Here is a 25,035-nt window from a genome sequence, read left to right as displayed (position 1 = left end):
ATATTTGGCAAAGAGATTTGTGGGGTTTTTTCATCACAATATCTGACTTCACCATCCGTGTACGCGTCGGTGCGTTTTACTCGCTTTATTTACTGTTACAGTCTTTGAGCTAGAACAAGAGATCGAGTGAGAAATTAGTCGAGCCGACGGTGGGGTAAATTTGGTCTGTCGGATTTGTCCGCATACTCAAGTTTTTGTATGTTTTAGTTGTATTTATTTGTATACCCATTAAATAATACTCCCTCGTCCAACAATTATTTTACACTTCATTTTGATCTTCTCAAATTTTTTAAATTTCAAAATTTATCGAATGTTACAAAATCTTATAATATAAAACTCAACTGATCCCGCTATTTTCATCCACTCTTTTTTTTATATATTAAATATGAATTAGTCCACCACTATTCTCACTTTTCATAACTTTTCACCTGTATTTGTTTTCTCAATCTTCATGCCGAACGTAAATGTAAACATTTGAAGGACGGAGGGAGTATTGAATAACAAACAATGTTAGAAGCGAAAGAAAATCAATATCTTGAAATTACATAGGACGCCCCTGCAGGTAAGATTAGTAACACAGGTATATATATAAAGTGAAAATATGATATAGGTGTTTGGTTGAGTGGTGGAATAAATATGATTGAATTATACTTCTTCCGTTCCTAAATAATAGTCGCTTTGACTTTGTGCACGTAATATGAGGTGTACAAAAAATATACTTCTATTTATTATTTTTCAAATTTTCTTTTTCTGAGTTTGACATCTATATTTTTATTCAAAAAAAAAATTTAAAAAATAACGTGTAGAAATATGTTTTTATTGCACCTCAAAATACGTGCAAAAAGTCAAAGTGACTATTATTTAGGAACGGAGGGAGTAATATTTATTAGTTATTAGTTGTAATTAATTTAAAATATTATTAAATTAATATTTATATACATTTTTGAGTCATTAATTTCATTTTGTATTAATAATTTACATGAAATGATATAAATAGTAATGAAATAAAAGAAAAAGAATTTGATTTCAGAAACACATGTTTCATACTCACCTCCCCTTTGGGTATGAAAATCTCATACCTTGCGAGTTTGAATTATGGGGTTAATAAAAGAAAATTTTCAACCAAACACCAGATATGGACGACCTCTAACAGGGATAATCATATAATCTTATTTTATTTTCTTGCATGTTTAACAATGATATATATGGTACTTGTTTGAACTATTCTAGTGGCTAGATATACAAATTTTATATCAAAAAGTTGAAGACATGCTAATGAGAAGGCGACGCTTTTATTGAGTAAAATTTTTGGAGCAATCATAGGCAGGCCTATTTCAGAGTTTTAGTTCATTATGACTTATGACTGCAGTGCTAAGAAGTAAGAATGGCAGGGGTGAATTTTTAAAGACAAGGGTTATTATTAGTACAGTGTTTCTGAAATTTCGGCCGTTTTTGTTAGTCAGCTGTAACCGTTTACTCTCCCTCCGGGTGCTTGTTTTAATTGAATTAACTATTTAACGTGAAATTGTCTGGCAAGTACTCCCTCGGTCCCTCCCATTTCTTATCATTTGGGTTGGGCACGGAGGTTAAGAAATATGTATAAAGTAGTGGAAAAGAGAAGGAAAAGTGGGTGAAGTGGTGGGACCCATTGATTTTTAATGTATAAAAAGAAGATAGTGGAGTCAAAGTAGTGTGAAAAGAAAAGAAAAGTGAAGAAGTGGTGGGACTCATTGACTATTTTGGGTAAGTTTTGAAATGTAAAGAATTGGATGGGACACCTCAAAAAGGAAAGTGTAAAGAAATGGAGGGGACGGAGGGAGTATGGACTATTTTATTAAAATTTTACATTTTATGCAAACTAAAATTCTAATAAAAATCATTTCTAATGAACTTTCTAACAAGAAATGTTTTACTTGTTCAACATCCGGCACTAAGAGCATCTCCAAGAGACTCTTCATTTAGAGCATCTCCAATAATCTCTTAAGTCATTCCTCAAATATAATATAAAATATTCACTCTTAACAATTTAATGTATATTCATCTCCAACAACACTCTTTACATCCACTCTTAAACAATATTTTATTATTAAATGAATAGGACTACAATACTAGAGTGGAAAGAGAAAGTGGATGCTTGTATTACTTTATAATAAAATATAACTTAAGAGTGAGTGAGAGACTCTTAAAAGAGAGGAGAGAGAATAGACTCTTAAGGTTTTGAAGAGCCTTTAAGAGTCTATTGGAGCTTCCATTTTGTTAATGCTCTCTATTTTTTCATTTAAGAGCTTGTTTAAAGAGCTTATTGGAGATGCTCTTAGGCTCCTAACTTTGAGAAGGGAGAGGAAAAATGTTGCTCCAAGACTCTTAAGTGGCTCTTAAATCACTAAGAGGCTCTTGTTTCTCTCTCCTCTCTCCTCAAAGTTAAGAGCCACCACATTGCTCCTAACTTATTTTTTCACAATAAAAAAATCTTTCCCTCTAATTCACCTCCATCTTTCCATCTCTCTTTTGTTATAGTGGAGCCCAATATATGAATAAAATATGAAATAGAGAAGAGATGTAGAGAGTATTGTTGAAGTTTACACTTTTAACTTTGTCCTAAATTACTAAGAGTCACATTTTTTATATTATATTTAGAGCATCTCCAAGAGCCTTTTCATTTAGGCTCCTAACTTGAGAATTGAGGAGGGAGAGGAAAAATGTTGCTCCAAGAGACTCTTAAGTGGCTCTTAAATCACTAAGAGCCTCTTGTTTCTCTCTCCTCTCTCCTCAAAGTTAAGAGTCACCACATTGCTCCTAACTTATTTTTTCACAACAAAAAAATCCTTCTCTCCAATTCACCTCCATCTTTACATCTCTTTTGTTATAGTGGAGCACAATATATGAATAAAATATGAAATAGAGAAGAGATATAGAGAGTATTGTTGGAGTTTACACTCTTAACTTTGTCCTAAATTGCTAAGAGCCATATTTTTTATATTATATTTAGGAGCCAACAATGAGTCTCTTGGAGATGCTCAGCCAACAAGGAGGCTCTCGGAGATGCTCTAAAGCCAAATTACCCGCGATACTGTTTGTCCGACTAGTAGTTAGTGATCACTGCAGATATGAGTTAGTGATCACTGCAGATATGACTGCAGAAATGATCTGAGAAATGTTGCCCATGAATCACTAAACATTGGTAAATACGAAAGTTTTCAGTGATGCGGCTAACTCTTGCTGGACCAGCTCCCAGCTCATGTGACGACAGACAAGGTATCTCATGTAATTTAGACCGTAATACTTTGCCTTAGCAGTTTCGTACTACTTTCTTTGTTTTCTTTTTATGAATTACACACATAAAGTGTCTCGGAGTTTTATTTATAATTTTTTGTTTCAATCATAAATAATATTTTTGCTTATCAAAATTTATATATAATTCATCATTATAAATAATCATAGACATTATTATTATTTAATCATTAGCATTTTTTAAATTTTAAAAAACTATTATGATATAAATATGTTAAGGTTGTATGATATTTAAAAATACATAGAATAAAATAAAAATTAAGATAACTAAATTATATTTTATATAATTTTAAATAATGTGAAATGTACATGCATTAGGCAACACAGTTAGAGTAGAATTTGCGAACAATACGATTTAAGGAGTAATCGAAAGAGAGTACCAAGCATTTATAACGGAGAAAACACGCGCCATATTGTGTCTATGATCTATTTTTATATAACTAGCTGAAAAATCGCGCGTTGCGGCGGCTTACAAAAATTATATTATTAATTTTTTTTGTAAAGTCTACATACACGTAGATGAATTGTATCGAAATACAATAAACCGCATCCAGGATATCTTTCTTTCAAGAAAATTTATCATCTAACCGAAAGTCATGCAAGCACAACTCCGGACGCTTAGACAATAAAGCTTAAATGAATGAGGAAAAATAATACCCGTGAACCTCGCTTCCAAAGTATCCTGAAGAAAAAAAACAAACCAAACAAAACATAAATCAATATACAAGAAAATAATATATATATGTATATATATATAATTAATGTAAAAAAGATAGAATCTAATAAAAAACAAGAACGAAAGAATATATATATCAAAAATAGAGAGGAAGTAAAATAAAGTAGAAATATTAATTACACTTTAACCAAAAGAAAATCCTTTAGTTAGACACATAATAATTTTAAAATTTAACAAAGGAATAAAAATAGAGTTTAAAACATAATTAAGAATGCTTTCAAAAAAACATAATTAAGAATATTATATATAATGACCATAAAATGGTGACACAAGCCATAAAAATGGCACTGAAAGCCATTAACGGCACAATAAAGTCATCAATGACCCCCATAAGTGGTACTAAATATTCATAAAGAGTATTAATCCGATTACAATCACAATTTAAAACGTAAATATTATAATTAAAGTTAATAAAGACAAATAATGAATAGTCAATAAAAAAGATCACGTAATTAAAGCCCACCTAATTTAAAATTAAAATGTTGCCTAAAAATCAAACAATCACAATAAATTACGGATTCAAAAATGTAACGGTTTCGGCCAGCTGTGACTCAGTGCAAAACTCAACGACTCGGTGCTGTGACTCAGTATAAACTCAATGACTCGATTACATGCAGAACAGCGATACTTGGACGACAAACTCAACAATTGCAGAAACACAAACACAACAATTCACTAAACATAATCTAAATACAAATTTTTTAGAAAATCGAAACTAAAACCCACAAGCCACAACTAAACAAAGCAGCGACGAAACACAACTCAGTAGCAGCTCGGCAACAACACAATAGAACTCAAAATCATACAAACAAAGTTGAAACACAACCCAAGTACACCGCAGAACTCAAAACACTTTGAATGCAGTAGTCGAAAACTCGTACAAATCAAAGGATAAATCAAGATTTACAAAGAAAAAGATGTAAAGATCGTACTTCTAGGATTATAAACGTTTCTTTTCAAGTAATAAATATAAAAGTACCAGAGAAAGCCGGTGATGAAGTAAGGTAGGGACGTAGGGTTCCGGCGATGTAGTTCTGGAGCCAGCCGAGATCAACAAGAGCAGCATCCCACAAAACAACCCACGCACAATCTTCAAACTAGGGTTTCTATTCACAAAATGGACAAAAAGACAAACAAAAATCAACGAATGATAACAATAGAGATCAGATTAACACCGATTTGAATGGATCATCGATTGATGATTTGATTGACTCGATAAATTCGAGGAGAGATTTGAGATCTGGCTAAGAGAGATTGAAAGTGTAATGATTTAAAATTAGTATTTGTAAGATAAAATAAATGTGTGACAGTCTATAAAAATTATATTAATGATTCAAAATTTATATTTGTAGAATAAAATAAATTTTATATTATAAACATCTCGATGCAATACCAATATTAATATATAAAATTACAAAATTGGACTATAATTCATGAGTGAAAAAATGAAAAGAAATTTCTACATACAATTAGCGATTTAAAGCATGACGAATCTTAATTTTAGTTATGTTTTTTAAAAGTAATCATGTTTTTCACTAAAATTGTCTTTAATTTCCAAACGCTACTTCTTAGACATATACATCATGCCCTACTTGTAAAAAGCATACGGCTCTTTAACAGAACTTGTTGATGACATCAGTAATCTTGCAAGAACATAATTGCGTAAAAGTCAAATGGATATTGAGATGCAGCTCCGAAACCATCTCCAGTTTTAATAGGGATATACATTATGTTCTAGTTATAAGAACATTAATCATGTCGGGACGTATGAATTCCAATCCATGCACGTGTATATTAGTGACTCCAACCTCCAATTTCTTTGGATTGGTTGTCCGCAAAAACATCAATTTAAATTCATGAGATAGCAGTCTACTCTCACATCCGACAAACTCTTACTCTTGTCAATCAATCATCTCTGTCTCCATTCAAAACATCTATCATAGTGTAAGTCATTATTGTATTAGATGGAGAAGATAATTAGGCAAAAAAAATTATTTATAAAGCGTATTCGCCCTCTTACCATATGTGTAGAACGATAACTTCCCAGGATAAAATGGGTTACGATGTCGTTGCATAAAACTGAGAGAGAGAGAGTAGGTTGTGTTTAGATGATCCAAAACTCTACAACTTATAGGGGTATTTATAGGTGCAGAGAGACTTGTGTGCTACTCTTTTCCATAATTAAATAATCTGAAACAGAATCAGATTAAAAACTTGCAAGCTATTATATTCCATAAATAATTTAAAATAAAATCGGATTAATTTATGGCAAGATATATATATATATATATATATATATATATATATATATATAGGGTCAAGTTCCGTGGAGACGGACCTTATCAAAGAGACGAGAGAGACATAACACCAGCCGTTGATTCCATCAGTATTCTTGCAACAACTAGAAGGGCACGCCGGGAAAAAAAATAATTTATACGCTGATGTAAATTGGAAACATACGATCCATATACGTTCTTCATAAGGTAACGTGTATATTCTACTGATTTGGAGCTTCAATCATGGATTTTCTAATTTTGGAAGCTTTCTAAGTCTTAATATACAAGACATATATAACTCAAAATCAAGTATGTAAGCGCTGAAAAGATTTGCAGAGGTTTGTAATATCAATGTCAATGGAAGCTAACATGGGCGACCCAAGGTTTTGTTCTTTGCTTTTGATCTCATTGATTCACCATATTTTTTCGAATTTCGTATAGAACACCCTAAGGAACCCTAAATTTTTAATTCTTTATTTGGTTCAGGCGTGAGAATGGTAGAGAACAGTTGCAGAACATCGTAAGGTCGAAGTCGATTCATCCTGAGATTGATCTCTCAAGGTTAGTTGTTCTCTTTAATCTCTTTTCATAATCACATAAGTATATAGTTGTTTGGAGAATATCACGTAGAACACCAACTATTTTTTGTTCTTGATGTTTTTGCCTCAAGCACGATAAGCCGATTGTTAGAATTAAACCTAGTATGCTTGTTAATTGGTGTTTTGTCGTCGCTGTCTGATGATCAGAATTTGTGGATTTCTTCAACCGGATTTGTTTAAAGAACAGTATAAAGAACAAATTGTTGGCAGGGGTGAGAAGGCAATCCATCAAGGTTAAAGTGTTCTTGGCTGCTCTTGTTTCCTCACTGCTGGCTCTCAAATCACTCGTCAAGGTTCAAATTGGAGCAATGCTCGTTATCCAACTCGTACAGGAATGGTAACAAGAGCAATGCTCTGGGACCTCTTGGTTTTTTTTCAATTTTTGGTGTTCTGAGTGTTCTTAAGATATACAACTATTGTTGTCTAATGTTCTTGAAATTCATACGTGTTTGCAAATTCTTCATTATTTTGGATTCTTTATTGTGTTCCATTCCGTTTTTGGATGTGCAAAGATATTTAAGATCAATATTATTTATGAGTCATAATTAATTAACAATTAATGCAGATGTTATTATATAGTAATGGAAATTGTAACGTACATATATCTATCCATAATTAACAAAATCTTTATGTTTTGGCAATACATGTTGATTTAAAGATCTCTAATCACAAAAATATCTTTATATTTTTGCTTTATTATTGCAATCTCTATATTTTTGATGATGTGTTCATGCCCGTGTAAACTACGTTTCAAATCTTTAAATATTTTGTAACTCACTCAGTTGTATTTAACGAGCTAATACTAAAATTCATGGGAGAAAAAACTAAACAACAAGATTCATAAGTTCCATTCTACTGAAATATATAATGTATGTAGATCACTTAAAGAACTCAAAATAATTATAATAAATTTTGCTAGAATAAAATAAAAAAAATTTAAAATTTTTAGAATACTTATTCGATTAAAAAGTTTATACTAAAATTTAGTTGTTACCTTGTAAAAATAAAAAAATATTATAAAATATTTCCGATTCAAAATATTTACTCGATTTTAAATCTTATACTGTAATTTGATCAAATAGTAGAACACAATATTTAAATATAGATCATATGTTAAAATTCACTATAAATTTTGAATTTTAATGATGATTCCTTCAAAACTATAATATAACGTTGAAAAAAATATTATGTTTAATATTTAATTCAGTATGATATATTGAAATATTTGAGTGAACACTTTTTTTGTTATATACTTGAATAAACACTTAATAAAATCTTAAAATAGTAAATGCTTAATACTTAGGCAAGCAATTGATATTTTGATAAGTAATAAAATAATGTTCCTAAAAGTGTTCTTATACAACCAGAAAATTTATAATTGAAATCTTTAATCTAAATCCAAAATTTCAAAAAATATATTATTTTAAATTCAGACTTTGATTTCTATCTTACTAACTCAACATATGTGATAGTTTTAGAAATTTAATCTCTAAAAGATTCATTACAGTATTCCTCCAAATAACTTTTCATTTATTTTACTAAGTAGAATTTAATCATTCATTAAGACACGTTAATAAAACTGAAAAAATCCACGATCACCTTTGAAATTATAGAATCGAAAACACTTTAAAGAATCATAATTTATAAAAAAAAAAATCATTTGACATAAACAATAAATTAATAATTAAAAATATTTAAGAGAATCATAAATAAAATAATATAAAAAAACATTTCGAGAATTTATTGAAACCATATAGTAAATTATTCTCCAAATTACATCACCGTGTTTCAATTATTTTGATTTCATAATGTATTTTATTTTTAAATGAGATTCTTTAAAGTGTTTTATTAGCATTATATATCTCTTTCAATAGTTTTTGCATAACAACATTATCTTGGAAAAAGTAGTTGAAATATGAAATTTTCTAAAAATTATAGAAATTTCTTAAACATAATTTTGAGTAAGTGTTACCTTAATAATATTAAAAATATACTAATTGTTTCACTAGTATCATATTTCGACTATATTATTACTGAATATAATTATTCTATATTAAATTCTATTATGTTTTTCTAATAAAAGAAAAATTTCAATAGAATATATAATATAATTTAATTATGTTCACTTTATAAATAAATTTGAATTTTTTGTTATATTTTATTTTATTAATATATTAGTTAAGATTAGCTTATTGATGCATTAAACTTAGACCACTTGAAAAATGTTTAATTTAAATTACTAATATAAATTATTTAAATATTCATTACAGTAGATTAAATAATTAATATTAGTAAAAATGCAATAAAATACTCTATACCATATTCATTAGATTTTTTTAATGTCAAAATTAACATTGGAAAAACCATTACATTAAGATTCTCGGATAAGTTTCATAAAAAAAAAGATTCTCAAATAGGTAAAATTTCATTTAATAGGATATATATTAGTGATAAATTAATTAAGATCCTACTAATTACAACTAGCTGAGAAGCCGCGCGTTGCGGCGGTATATAAAAATTATATTAATGATGCAATATTAATATTTGTAGATTAAAATAATTTTGTGACTGTCTATAAAAAGTATATTAATGTTTTAAAATTAATATATGTAAGATAAAATAAATTTTATATTATAAAAAACTTGATGTAATACCAATACTAATATATAAAATTGCAAAATTGGACTATAATTCATGGTGAAAAAATAGAAATAAATTTATACACGTAATTAACAATTTAAAGCATGACGAATCTTAATTTTATTTGTGCTTTTTTTTAAAAGTAATCATGTTCTTACATTGTCACCTTCTTCCAATTTTTACTACCCTTACTTGTGACAACCTTTATTTTTTAATATTGTATAAACATGCTTCACTTAAAAGTTGCTTGAACATAGCAAACAGATAATGCATGAATAATTTTCCATGTATACAAAGTAAATCATATAAAAATTAACAACAACAAACATGTCCGGTGAACAAAACAAAAATTATAAAAGAATAACCAACAAATATACATCACTAATAGTTAATTTATTGATATCATCCATCAATATCATGTCAAGACTATATTCTTTTCCCGTGTTTAGATTTGTAAACTCCAACTTAGCGGTATATAACTATCTTTACTTGCAACAACCTTTACTTTTTTAATATTGTATAAACAGCCTTCAGTGAACGCCCTTCACTTATTATTGCATTCTCTTATTATTGCAGAAGAACGGCACCACCGAGTTAGAAATCCAGCAAGAGAACTATCATCAGAGAAAGGTAGGGTAGGGTTGTGGTATTGAGAGAGAGGGAGTTGTGTTTAGATGATCCAAAACGGTACAATTAATAGGGGGTATTTATAGATGCAAAGAGACTTGTGTGCTACTCTTTTCCATAATTAAATAATCTGAAACAAAACCAGATTAAAATTTTTAAGCTCCAATATTCCATAAATAATTTTAAACAAAATCAGATTCTGAAACTTGGTTAATATACCCGAAAATAAAAAAGGTAGAGACTTGTGTGTTATTCTTTCCCATTATTAAATAATCTGAAACAAAATCAGATTGAAACTTTCAAACTACTATATTCCATAAATAAGTTGAAACAAAATCAGATTTTGAAACTTGCTTCTAATATACCCGAAACTAAAAAAGATAATTCTAATTTTTGATATTTTTCATCCAAAAATTCCAGAAAATTAGAAAAATAAAACGAAGCGATGTGAGAGGCGCCACATACACGCCCCTCGCTTCTCCTTTATATAAGTATATTGATATGTATATATAATTATAATTACGAATTATTTAATTTAACTTAGTAAAACACTTAAAAGAATCTCAATAATTTTTTTTATTATAGAGTAATTATTAATATTATTAAAACATAATTTGCTAATTTGGAGCATATGTAATAGATTTTTTTTTATAATCGAATTTAATGTATTACAATATTTAGTAAGAGATTTTTTATATATTTTATTACATATTAGAGATTATCAATAATATTACACTACAGGGAGAGGGACTAAATGTGACGGAAAAAATCCGTCACTTATAAAAAAGATCTGTCACTTTTAATAGTCTTTCCGTCATATTTAGCATAAATGTGACCGAAGACCACCCGTCACACATCTTGGCATCACATTTAACAAATCCATCACGTTTAAGGATTAAATTTGACCGAATTATCGGTCGAATTTAACATTTTATAAATGTGACAGAAATCATCTATCACAATTACTTGTGACCAAAACATTTGACAAAAAATTGAATTCCCGCCAAATTTTAAAAAAATTCCCGCTTATTTTGTATATATGATTGATATAGTCATATTTATTAGTTACTAAATGTGACGGATATAATGAAATTTATCTTAAATTTTAATTTAAATTAATTGCAAATAATTATTTTTTTGCCTTACTAAAGTCATCTGAGTCGGTCAATTATAATTGACCATTTTTTTTAATAAATATGTGACAGAATACGTTGCGTTTAGTTTTCATATGGGTATACACTAACCTCGGCATATATAACACTAAATACTTGTCAAAGTATCAAACAAATAATATAAACATGAAATAAATTAATATAAACTAAAATTAACTAAAGACAGAAATCAATAATTTCAATCATTAAGTTGAATAACCTAAGAAGTCACTACTAGAAGTCCCTGTCATAAGCCAGCAAATAAATAAGTTGCTTACAAACAAACCTGCCATATTCCTTACTACAATCTCTACTCTAATACTAAAAAGGAACTCAATGAGCTGGCAACTACAATCCATACTAAGTAAATATATCATCATCAGAGAGGTGAAGTTCTCCTCTGGTAGTGTCCTACAAAAAATAAAAATTTGAATAAATTAGTAGGTGAAACATATACTAGTAAGAGAAACAAGGCAATAATATAAATATGAACAATAAAGCTCAATAATATAAGTATCACATGTGTACAGTAAATAACCATAACATATTAAACAAGAGATGATAATATGTCCAATAAAATTCTGGCTAAAACAAGTCTACGTTACACAAAGAAAATGAAATAGCAACAAAAGGGCGTGGCATTCTAATTTCAAGTGATGTATAGAAATTTTTTCCTAGTATTAGAAGTGCACAATAATAAAAAACCAAATTCTAAAACATGAGATTGAACAATTCAATGCTGGATGCTAAAAAAATAAAATACAACGACTAGGCAGAATGATGAAAATGACAGTAGTTCTAATGTACAGACACAAAAGCATTAACTATAAAATTATATTAGATCAGGCAAAGACAATAAGCAACATCATAGAATAATCTCACAATTTTAAACTACATGTAAAATAAATATCTTTTTGATCCACCGAAGGAACTACACAATATATTGGTCACCCATCATGTTCATTGATACTAAAACAACTACCAAATAAGCAAGTAAAAAAGAATACATAAGCCTATCCAAGAATCTCTATAATATTGAACAGGGAAACTTGAGAGCTATTTTGGGTAAAGGAACCAAAGGAGACTTATTTTTGTTTGATACATATTAGGAAGCATGGCTAACATATTAGTGTCCTGAGTCACGACTCACAACCTATAAAGTCCCTGATCTTAATTATGAACATTTGTTTTAAAGAGAATAAAATGAAAAGAAGCACCACAGTTGTCTCAAACAAAAACAAGTAATCTATAGAGTGAGCTGAATAGTCATGCCATATGTGTATATATATTAGCTGGTTTGAACAAATCTCATATTTTAAACCTTATTTGTTTAATGTATGTCGTATATATATATATACCCTAGAATGCCAATAACCATATAAATATATTACCTCGTTAATAGTCTTTCCAAACTTGTCAAGCATCTTGTCAACCACGCTAGAGGCCACATGGATGTATTTAGTCCAATGCACATCCTCTTTAGAAAGTGTAATAACTACAAGTTGCTGAATCTCCTGATCAAGCTCTGAACGAGGTACGGAAATATCATTATCCTTATATCTAGCATCTAAAGCATGAACAATTCAGGCAGCATCACCAATGGCATGTTGCAGTAACTCATCTGGAAGGCGTGCAGACTCTTTACGAGGTTTTAAATGTTGGCTCAAGGTTTGTGCATCGGGACCAAAAATTTCAGAAAATGTTGAACGACCCTCCATGAAAACTCGATTTTTTTTGGCCCTTTCGTGGCTCTACAAACCACCTCTGCCTCCACTCGTCTGCGTTTACTCGGGGATAAAGGGGGACAAGTGTGTCCCTCACTGTTGTTTCCTTCTTCGTTCTCAGCAATTAAACTCTGTCTATACTCATCCCATGAATTTACAAGCAGGTCCGAAACATAAAAGTTGAATATCAGTCCCATATAATTTCAATAAATTCTAAAAAATTATGGCTAGAATCAGAAATTCTTACTCTCATATCTTCTGCCTCTTTTGTCCAAAATGTACCCTCACCATCTCCTTTTTTTTCATGTGTAGCCTCGTAAAACTCTACAAGGGTCAACTGACGTTTTTTCTGATCCTCAAGCTCCTGCAAATGATATAATATATTTGACATTTCACTAGAGTTGTAACTTATACGAAATAAATCAAATTTTATACTCGAACTTATAAATATATTATGACTTAATACTAAGATAATATTATTAGACCATTCCTTTTGAAGATATAGTTAAATATTGTTAGAATCAATAGATGGTGTTGTCAGAGACAAAATATAGATATATCAATATTAAAACATTCCAAATTTTAGTGGAGGTACACCTTTAACATTACTACTACACCGACACATTAGAAACATTTATAAAAAAAAACCTTACTAGGCACCTAAAGGGTATTTAATCATTTCCAAGATGATTAATTTTTTTAAATCACAAATTTTCACTAAATGTGATGGAAACAAAAAAAGACATATATTTGGAACAAAGGGTAAGCTCTAAACAAAAAAAATGCTCATATAGTCAGGTATATATTTCTCATATAAAGTATTCATTTCCTATTTTTTATAGACTATGATTCAATGAACATCTAACCAATAACTACTATAGCAAACAAGTTTTATGTATATATAATTCTTTACCTTTCTGAAAATGATGTATGGTTTTGCTCCAGTGGTGTGCACAATCTTATCACCATGTGTTCGATTCTCTTTATTCTGCGCAGACATGGACTTGAACTTTTCAGAATTCCACCAATCACAGAGGGAGTCCCATAAATCTCTATTTATGTGGAGAGGCTTAACATCTCGCCTTGTTGTTCCAGGTCGTGCTTGACTAACCCTTTTATCAGCATTCACCCTCTCACGGTATAACATATTCTTCAAATTGATTTTTAAATGCTCCTTTAACTTATAGCGTGCCTCACTTGGAGTAACTCCCTGCTCATAATCATAATATTTCTGCGAATATTTAACAACATCAGAAAGTGTCAGTAAAAATAATAATTAATATAACATGTATGTATTTTATATTCACATATACTAATATTATGATGTACTATGCATGTTACCTCAAACCTATCGAGCACTTTTGAATAAAATGTATCATCAAAAAATGCAGAACGAGGTTTTCCAGCACTATGAACAGGCCCAACAGGCCAAAGAGCTCTTACAATTGCCTTCAACGTCTTTTTTTGAGTATTGCTATTTATGCTACAATTACACATAAATTTAAATAAATGGATCAATGATATAAAAATACTAAAGCATTTCACATGACAAGACCATTAATTTACATAAATATAAAAGATTTGATTGAAAAATTATTACATATGAAGGCTTACTATTTGTCGGTAAACACCACAATTCCTAGCTTTGGTTCTTTGTCCTTAGGCATCTTATGGAAGTCACCGCAAGATATTGATCTATCTGCTCTCTCAAAAAAATATGTCAAAGGACTATTGTTGTTGTCCCCACTACCATTTCCCCTGCCTCTGCCCTGGCCAACTCTTTCTCTGCCTCCTGTATTTCTATCACTTGTAGACCCTCCACTTCTTCCACCCCTACTTCCTCCGCCAGGGGTCCCTCTACCTGTCCCTCTTCCCCTGCTACCACCCCTGCCACCATTGCTGGCTCCTCGTCTTACAGTTACTACCATCATAGCAAGTAGTGACAGCAACACAAGCATCAACATGATAGACACCTATAATAATATATATTATAGTTAACTCATGTTGAAATTACATATTAAAATCAACATAGATTGTTTTCCTGAAGTTCATAATAGGCAACAATAATACGATTACTGATGTTACAGTAAATATATAACACTAAAATGTTATAAAATATATTATCCATCCAGGCAATGTTTAACAAAAATGTGCCAAAATGAAATGATATTTCAATGACATGGTCATACAATCATTCTTATATACTCAAACAGGCCCATAAGGGGAAAAACAACCCTTAGTTCAAGGATTAGTATTTGTTCAGCAGTACACAAATAGTTATAAACACTAATAAAAATGAAGTTAAAAATTGTCATTGTGCAAAATCTATATGAAACATTGATCAAATTGAAAATTTTCATAGATGTACTAAACAAGAAAACAAACAGATTTCTTCTAATTTGAAACCCTAAAACAATTTTGACACCGAACACTAAAATACCTTGGTCTGTTCTTCACTCAAACTAGTCTTGAGATCATCAAATATGAAATCTCTGTTTCGATTAAGAGCTTGAGTCGGGTTTGGAATTCTAGCCATTCTTCTCAAAGGAGCCATAACTATAAAACAAACAATGGAGGGAGAGAAATTTATGAGCCGATTACTTGAGAGCAAATATTTCACACCAGTTAAGAATATCTCACTTTGGAGAATAATATGAGCACGATTATAAGGATGTGCCTCTATGATATTGCCACCAAGAGAGCTCAAAGAACGTAGTAACTAGAGAAAGTGGGAAATGGAATGGCACACGATTAGACTCTGTTACCCTAATCCGAATAATAAGCTTTGTTTTTTTACAGTTAGCTTCAACTTACCCAAGTATCTTTCAAAAGCATACATCCAACGATATTGAACAAGCCCTCCAAGGATACATTCTGTTGCCAAGTGAATAGGTAAATGCTCCATTGTATCAAAGAAACTAGGTGGAAAAATGAGTTCAAGCTTGCATAATATTTTTACTATATCCTTATCCATCTTTTCAAGATCTCGTTTACTCAATGATGTAGATCATAAATCTTTGAAAATATTGCACAACTCAATAATGACATCACTTACAAACTTTGGCAATAGGCCACGAGCAACAATAGGCAAAAGCTTTTGTAGAAAGACATGGCCATCATGAGATTTCATACCTCTAAACTTTCTCTTTTTATCCCTGCTACATCGAGATATATTTGAGCTACATCCATCTGGACGTTCTAAATCTTTCAGCCATTGACATAATTTATCTACTTTTTCCCTTGTAAGTGCATATTCGGCACGTGGCTTTGTACCATCATCTTGAATCCACAACTCTCGTCGTATATTTAAATGCTTGCAATCCTGTCTTGATTTGATATTATCCTTTGATTTTTCTTTATCATCCAGAACTGTATAGAATATGTTATCAAAGACATTCTTTTCAGTGTGCATTACATCTAAACAATGACGAAGACGGAGTACCTCCCAGTACGGAAGTTCCCAAAACATAGCCATGTGAGTCCAATTATGTGTCATCCCAAAACCAACAGGTTTGCGCCATGCTTTTTTTCCATGCGGAAATAACTTAACTCGTTGACATGATCTCTTTATAGCTTGACCCGAGTATCGAGTTTTAACTGATCTTGTCTCTCTAGAACCATATTTGTTATTCTTTCTCATGGGATCAACTGGATCTAAAAAAACTCGAGACGTGCCATAATAACTAGATTTTCCTCCATGCTTCAGTTGAAATCCTTTTACATCACCAACACAGACCGGACATGATAACTTACCATGTGTAGACCACCCACTAACCATACCATATGCTGGAAAGTCACTAATAGTCCACAATAGTGCAGCCTTCATCACAAATTTATTATTTGATGCTTTATCAAATACTATCACCCCGGTATCCGACAACATATTTAATTCATCAATTAACGGCCGGAGATAGACATTGGGATCTTTTGTCGGATCCTTATCACCGGGGATGGTAAGAGGCATAAATATAAATGGATCTTTCATGCACATAGATGGTGGAAGGTTGTATACCACAATAAAAACAGGCCAAACACTATACTTCTTAGCATATTTATTATGAAATGGTTCAAATCCATCAGTTGCAAGTCCCAACCTCACATTACGTACCTCATTTGCAAATGAAGGGAATGCTCTATCGAATTGTTTCCATTCGTCTCCATCAGCTGGGTGAGTTAGTTGTCCATCCACAACATCTCTATTTTTATGCCACCTCATATATTGTGCAGTGTGTTTTGACATATACAAACGCTTTAGTCTTGGAGTGAGAGGAAAGTAGCGTAAAATCTTTTTTGCTACACGTTTCTTTTTTTTTGTCTTTCAGCTCTTTATAACGATCTGCCCTGCAAATATCACATTGCAACTTGTCAGCGTCTGTCTTGTAAAATAACATACAATCATTCTCGCAAGCATCAATCTTCTCATACCCCATGTTTAGCCCACTAACCATATTTTTAACTTCATTGTACTTTTCTGGCAATGTATGATTTTCAGGCAAAATAGATCCAATCAGTTCAAGTAACTCGTCAAACCCCTTTTGACTATAATGGTGTCTATTCTTGAAGTGCAATAACTTCAAAACAAATGACAACTTTGTATGTTTTTCATGATGTGGATATAGAGGTACCGAGGCATGATTCAACATTTTATAAAATTGAGATGCTTCTTCATTTGGTTCTTCTTCCATATCTTCAATATGATATTTGTCTCCTCCAATGTCACTTAGCATTTCATATGCATCATACACATCATCTTCATCAGTTTGAATGTTTCTCATAGAATAATGGTTGTTCCAGGCCAATTTTTCTCCATGATATTCCCATCTTGTATATGATTCAATAATGCCAAATCGATACAAGTGTACTTTCACCTCATCTTCAGTCCTCCATGCTGAATTTTTACAATGATTGCACGGACATAATATATTATCATTAGAATCTTTTGACCTTTGTGCAAACTTAACAAAATCGTCAACACCTCTTTTGTACTCATCAGATAAACCACCTTTACCATCAAACCTAGAACTCATCCAACTTCGATCAGACGACATCTACATAATAAATATATGAATTAATCACATTTGTATTTCGATAATTATCACATAAATATTATGTGCACTGCTTGAATAGGAGAAGTGAATGTGAGAACTAATCTATAAATTTAATATGCAATTATAAATTAGATTATAATTATATAATATAATCATGATCTATGCAGAATATTTACAAACAATAATTATAAATATAAGCACATACCTCAATGATATAAAACTTTAAATCTGACCCACAAAAATTCCAAGAATGTGGGTAGTAATATGTGAGCCACAATACTAGAATTTCTGATTAAATATGAGTTGAATTCATGAAAAAGAAGATTTTGATATAGAAAAGCAGGGGAAAAGAAGCAGAGTACTGGAAAAGAAGCAGAGCAGGGGGATACAAAAAGAGGAGGCTTTTTTTAGGGTTTTCACGTGTTTCACCCATCTAAAAAAATAAGGCTATATGTGACCGACATGTAATATGCATATATATGACCACTCCCGTCACATATAATCTCTTGTATAAAACACAGGACCCGTCACATTTATCACACACATACGCACGACAGAGTCGGTCACGTATAACATATATCACAAAGTCGGTCAAATTTGTGTTTATGATATTTTTGTGGGAAATATTCCCCCCTTTTTCAGCATATAAATGTGACGTAACTATCTTGAGCATTGAATTTAAGATAATTGACCTCTAGTTGTGGTCAATATTGACTTAGTTACAACCGATACCGTCACATTTATATAATAGTCAAGGTCAACTCTACCACATTTTTATATGTGACGGGATCCGTCACATATAACCGCTCAATTTTTCCGTTACATTTGTGCCGTCACAATTAATGTTTCTCCTTGTAGGTGAATTAATAAAATTTTAATAGAGAATCTAATAACAAATTTTAGAAAATAATAAATCTATAATTTATTATTTATTCATCATATATGATTGGGAGATTCTTTAAAGTGTTCGTGACTTCGTGGGAGATTCTTTAAGGTGTTCGTGAAGAGATTGTTAAAATAATATTCAAAATAATTTTTACTATAATCTTTATTATAGTGAGTTCTTAAAATTCCTTATTAAAAATTCTTTAAGGCATTATCAAATGTGTTCTTGAATGTGAACTATTAATTTGAAATTTAAAATAAATAAAAATTCTTTATAATGAAATTCGTAAAAGATAAAAAATCACTTTTCTTAGAATTTGTTTTATTTAGTAACAACCATTCCATTGATGAAGAATCTTTTTTCCACACATATATAGTGTTCCACTGTTATTCATGCAACAAATAATAATAGAATATTTTTTCTCCAATATTCTTCTTACTAATAAATCAAATCGATTTTGATTTTAAATCGATTAGTGAAATAGTTTAAATTGATTAAAGAATGTTTTAAAGAATTTTTATTTTTTGTTTCAGAAAAATACTTCGATGATATAAAGATAGTAGAACTCTAAGAGAATCACTAATGTAATCTATAGTAATATATTAATTGTAGAATTTTTAATTTATGTTAATAGTGCACCCAATCTTTATACAATCTATTTAAAAATGGTAAGAATAATGTAAAATATGTATCATTGACGTACATATAATGTATCATTAATGGTAATAATTCTAAGATATCAACATACATGGAAACAGTTTGAATAGTATATTATATGGAACTGTAACGGAATTTGATGGAAATAAAGATACAATCTTTTTAATAATGGAAATGCAATTAACAAAATCGTATGACTGATATGTATATAATGATAATTACAATATGTTAATTAGATCACTGTTATCATCAGATTGGAATCAATTAAGGAGAGTAAATTATATTCATTAACTCACTAATAAAGGAAAGTTCTGTAATAATTCTGTACTCGATACACTTAAGGATACGTATAAAATATTTAATAGTGCAAAACGTTCCATGTACTGCCCTTGTACATAAATTGATTGTATTTATACAGTATGAAGTATATCTCATCTCATCACAAGATCAAGACTAATCCAACAGCTGGATATCACGTCTCTCATGTCTCTCGCTAAGGCTCCGTCTCTTTTGAACCTCACCCTATATATATCATATTTTTGATTTTTTTCATCCAAAAATTTCTGAAAATTAGAAAAATAGAACGGAGTTATCTGAGAGGCGCCACCTACGCGCCACTCGCTTCTCCTTTATATAAGTATATTGATTTCTATGATTAGAGCTTCCCATCAGCTCACTAATTATTTATACAGAATCTTATTTCAACACAAATCAAACCAGACTACAGATTAAAAATCATTTCCTCACCAATTTTTTATCACTAATTTTAAATACAAAAATCATCCGTTTATATATAACAAATTAGTATTTAATATATAACATATCTCTCATATATAAATATATATCATGATTTTCACTCATACTATATATAATAATGGACTTAATGTTATCATTTACAAGCACATTTTACAACTTGTCACAATCATTTACCATTACTAATAGCCACTAAGACTTGCAACAATAATTTATAATAGCTAGCGACCACTTATCACAGTCACAAACCTCCTTTCATACCTGCCGCCATCATTAACCTTCCACAACTATTATTGATAATCAATAATCGATCGACAATAATTATCATTAATAGATTTTCTCCGCTATGAAAAATAAAAATTACAGATTTTACTATATAAAATAGTAATTAATTTAATATAAAAGGACGATTCCTATAGTTGTAAATATTAATTATGGAAGTAAATTTTTCGATTGTATTCAATCACTACTATATATATACATACACACGTGTATTATATATACTTACTAGATACACACACGCACATAAGCAAATGATCAAACTGAAACCAAATACTAAATAGAAATTAAAATTCCCGGGATAATCATCTGCACCATCCATCACATCACATTGTTTTTGTCATCCACCCCGCTTAGACTACCACCCGCCATCTTCCTCGACCGCCTATTATTTCCATTACCATCTACCCCCTCCTTCACATCACATATTTTCGTCATCCACCCCGCTTGACTAACACGTACCTACCATCTTCCTTCGTAAGGATCAGGCGCTTACCACTGCACTAAAAGTCTGAACTTGTAGAGAAGGTGCAACCTTATTTCCTTATACTTAGCACGTTAGAAACGTCTCGTGTTCGTTTTTATATGAGTACGGAGATGCTGGACAAAGAGCCCATATTTTCCTCAACAATCCCCTAAAGCATCTGCCTACCAGGCTTCCCTGCCTGCGACGCATAGATTCCCTCCTTGGGTTTTGATCATACGACCTTACGTACTCTGATACCAATTGTTAGGATCAAGCGCTTACAACTACGCTTCAATCCCGAGCTTGTAGAGAAGGTGCAACATTATTTCCTTATACTCATTACAAGCGCCTTCTGTACGTGTTTATATGATTAGGGAGATGCTGGACACAGAGTCCAAAATATCCCCAACATCCTCCGCCGCCTTTCCAATTCTTCTCCAACATTGCCTCCCTCTTCCTTTCCGATAACTTGTCCTCTTTTCTTTCCAATATTTCTCTACACACATGATAATCTATGTGAATTATGATTGTGAATTTCAGAAACTACTTCATTAAATATGGCAGCGTTGATGGTGAAGTAGGAGATGATGATGACGATGATATAATGTTGTGTATATATATATATATATATATAATAACTCATTTTCATTATTCAGTAACTTCTACTATATAAATCGGTGATTAATACAACACATGTTAGTGATTTTTGTTGTATAAATTAGTGACTGAACTCTCAACCTGACAATTATAAGTGATATGTGAAAGTAATGATTTTATGTGAGATGTTGATGCATACTCATCGATAATAGCTACAACTAATGATGATAGTATCATTGGTGATGGTGGTGATCGAAGATCCATTGGTTGGTTTGTACTTAATTGGACCCAATTATGAGCCTACTTTTATAATTAATTATACTTTTTAACTAAAATGAATATATTTTTATATATTCTAATTAAAAAAACTCAATTTTCTAAAAATAATATTGGACATCATAACAACTACTCTTTTTAACTAAATTTCATTATTTTTTATAGATTTTTTTATATTTCAATTAAATTTAGAATATAAATGATAAAATTACAAATGTTTTAAATCACCGAGACCATAAGCTAGTATAATTAAATATTAATATGAAATAAAATATGATTGAGTTAAAAATAATAGTTTAAATAACATAAAATAATTAATTAATTAAACCAACTGAAGATGTGATATACAAACATAAGTATCTAAAGCAAAATCTAATAACGTCTAACAGCATATCAAAAAAGGTCATCAAGAATTTTGATATACATCAAAATCTAAGTACGCTTTACAATACCAACAGAACAACGTCCATCTCCAACAGTCGCGACAGTCGACACGAACTGGTGTACAAGTGACTAAGGGTCTGTTTGGGATTGCTGTTGAAAATTGCTGTTGCTGTGAGTAAAAGTGCGGTTTACAAAAGTGCTGTTTACAAAAGCGGAGACTGTTTGATAAACTTGATTTCAAATGTGCTGTTTGAGTAAAAGCTGAAAACAAATTGTTTGGTAAATTTTTTGTTAAACTGCTGTTTAGAGTTATAATTATAAATAAAATAATATTTTATTAACATGTTTTGGGGTTCTATTGACAGCTGTAAAACTATAAAATACTGTTTTCTTTAAAATTTAATTGATTATTTTGTATGATGTATGAGGTTTTTAAAAAAAAAAATATGCTATTAATATATATAATTTTAAGTAATTATATAAAAATCATATTTAAAATAGAAAATCATATTGGTATAACCAATAAAATTTATGGCTTTTTATAAAATTACGATATTCTATTTACAAAACTACATAATTTCTGTAAGATTTTCAACAGTAACGCATCATTTATATTTTACACACAAATATAAAAAAAGCAATTCCTTATTAGTAACATACAATATTTTTTTATGTGATTTAGATTACTTCTATTTTATTTGGAACACCAATATTAATTCTTATATTCATTTAAAAATTATATAAAAATCTATAACATTTACCAAATATACTACTTACGTTTATTTTATATATAAATATATAATTTTTTTCTTCTATTAATATATATTACTCAACAAATTTAATTTCTGTCTCTATATTATAATGAAATTTTTTTGGACAAAATTTAATAACACCAAAAAGATATAACTTTAAAATTCATTTAAACAATATTTATTTCAAATATTTTCATTTAAATTTTTATTAGAAAAAATTCAACAACCATCATGTGTACCAATAATAATCCCAGAATATAATAAAACATGTGTTATATATGTGTTTTGTTATTTTGTTTTAAGGGCTACAATATATTTTATAAAAAATAGTTGTTTGTGTCAGAGTTTGATGTTGAGGTCTGTAACAACTGCGTGCAACAGCTGCTTTTGTGAAAAGCAGGGGTACACCAGCTTTCTGTAAAAGCTGCTTTTGGACAAAAATTGTGGTTAGAAAAAGTTCTTTCAGATTTTACCAAACACTTTTTTATAGCGGTTTGAGAAAAAACTGCTGTTGTGGTTTGGAACCACAACCCCAAACAGGCACTAAGTGAGTAACGTAGTGTCATCCATGGCACAGGGGAACTATACTAGTTGCAAATTGAATCACAACATTATAACTTGCTATTTGCGAAGAGAAGGCTTGGGTTAAGAGTTCTCATACGTTGGTTATGGGAAGAGGTAAAAAATGAGAACATAAGTATATCAAACAATCCAATATTAAGGTCCTCCTACAGAGTTATAATCAGGGAGGAAAACAAGTGAAGAGGAAATAAAGTTATGTAATTTTCACTTTTATTTGTGCTCTGAATTTTTTGAAAGTACAAAAACAGGTAAAAATGGATGCAATTATAACATAGTTTCACTCCAAAACTTTCAATCAAGTGATGAGATGAAAGTGAAAGTTCATTTGCTTTCACTTACATTCATTATACTTTCTCTCCTAAATAAACTCGAGAGCATGGCATAAAGATTTTCTGAGGAGTTGCTCAAAAAAGTGGTATTAGAAATTCAAGTTGAGTTTCACATCGAAATTATGTATAACAATTTTACATGACCTCCGAAATTAGCCTACAAAGAAATAGGTGAATCATCCCACAATAGAATTAAAGTCGGCATTAATGAGCTTTACAGATATGGCTCTTGCGAATTTGATCTTAAATTTGACTGCGATCAGTCAAAAATATATTAGACGTTCAAAAATTATAATCGGTCAAAAATATCCAATTTTTCTTGTAGTAAAGTTATTTTACAGATCGAAGAGGGTATGTTGGGTCAAACGCAGATTTCAAATTTATCATTTATAATGATCAACTTCTCAATTTCAGGTTATTTATTTACTTCTAATAAATAGTTATTTAAATTTGTAATACAAAAACTACATTCTACTTATTTTAACTAAATTGATAAAGTGAATTGAAATTCCTAACTTCGAATATTTGTTCTAAAGTCAAAACTTTAACAACATTAATAGCTCTTTGACATAAAATTCAATGGAGACATAATCTCTAGGCCCTTGAAAAAGGTGAGAATCGTTTACTTTTGTTATTGTCCTAGGAGTGGTATCATTTCTTAAGCTTCTTTTTTAGTGCAAAGTTAAAAATTATCTGACAAGAAAGAGCAGCAATAATTAACTTGAGTATTGGGATTACTTTTAAATGCACATTCCTTATGGTTATAATTAAATATATCTTAATCAGGATCTTGATAACTTTTGTTACTCTGGCCATGATTGTAAAGTAGTCGGCATTCCCTCAAAAATTAATAAGCTATTTATATTTCCTTTCAATCTAATCTGCATATCAGTATTCTTTCTCATAATCACCAAATCACCAAACTAAAGCTAAGACAATTTATGAGCAGCTTTGGCCATTCCTCTTGTATAAAACAACTTGC

The 25,035-nt window shown here is 30.3% G+C and overlaps 2 protein-coding genes across 3 annotated transcripts; both read right to left on the bottom strand.

The window, feature by feature from the left end:
* Nucleotides 1-11,468: 11,468 nt before the first annotated feature.
* LOC108218015 (uncharacterized) lies at nt 11,469-15,821 on the bottom strand. Of its 2 annotated transcripts, XM_017390937.2 has the most exons (8): nt 15,685-15,803; nt 15,485-15,600; nt 14,659-15,017; nt 14,386-14,527; nt 13,958-14,275; nt 13,292-13,408; nt 12,712-13,179; nt 11,469-11,731 (listed from the first exon to the last, which is right to left on the bottom strand). In XM_017390937.2, the coding sequence occupies exons 2-7, from the start codon at nt 15,596-15,598 to the stop codon at nt 13,162-13,164; spliced, it is 1,068 nt and encodes a 355-aa protein (XP_017246426.1). In that variant the 5' UTR covers nt 15,599-15,600; nt 15,685-15,803; the 3' UTR covers nt 11,469-11,731; nt 12,712-13,161. The 2 variants fall into 2 exon arrangements, with proteins under 2 accessions (XP_017246426.1, XP_063947400.1); XM_064091330.1 differs by having other exon boundaries at nt 15,485-15,821.
* Nucleotides 15,822-16,051: 230 nt separating this feature from the next.
* LOC108217038 (uncharacterized) lies at nt 16,052-18,092 on the bottom strand. Its single transcript, XM_017389891.1, has 2 exons — nt 17,438-18,092; nt 16,052-17,337 (listed from the first exon to the last, which is right to left on the bottom strand). The coding sequence occupies exons 1-2, from the start codon at nt 18,090-18,092 to the stop codon at nt 16,052-16,054; spliced, it is 1,941 nt and encodes a 646-aa protein (XP_017245380.1).
* Nucleotides 18,093-25,035: the final 6,943 nt, after the last annotated feature.

Source organism: Daucus carota, chromosome 4 (assembly GCF_001625215.2).
Source record: "Daucus carota subsp. sativus chromosome 4, DH1 v3.0, whole genome shotgun sequence".
In the NCBI taxonomy this organism is placed as follows: domain Eukaryota; kingdom Viridiplantae; phylum Streptophyta; class Magnoliopsida; order Apiales; family Apiaceae; genus Daucus; species Daucus carota.
Note: the sequence above shows the minus strand (reverse complement) of the source record. Positions and strands in the feature narration are given on the sequence as shown.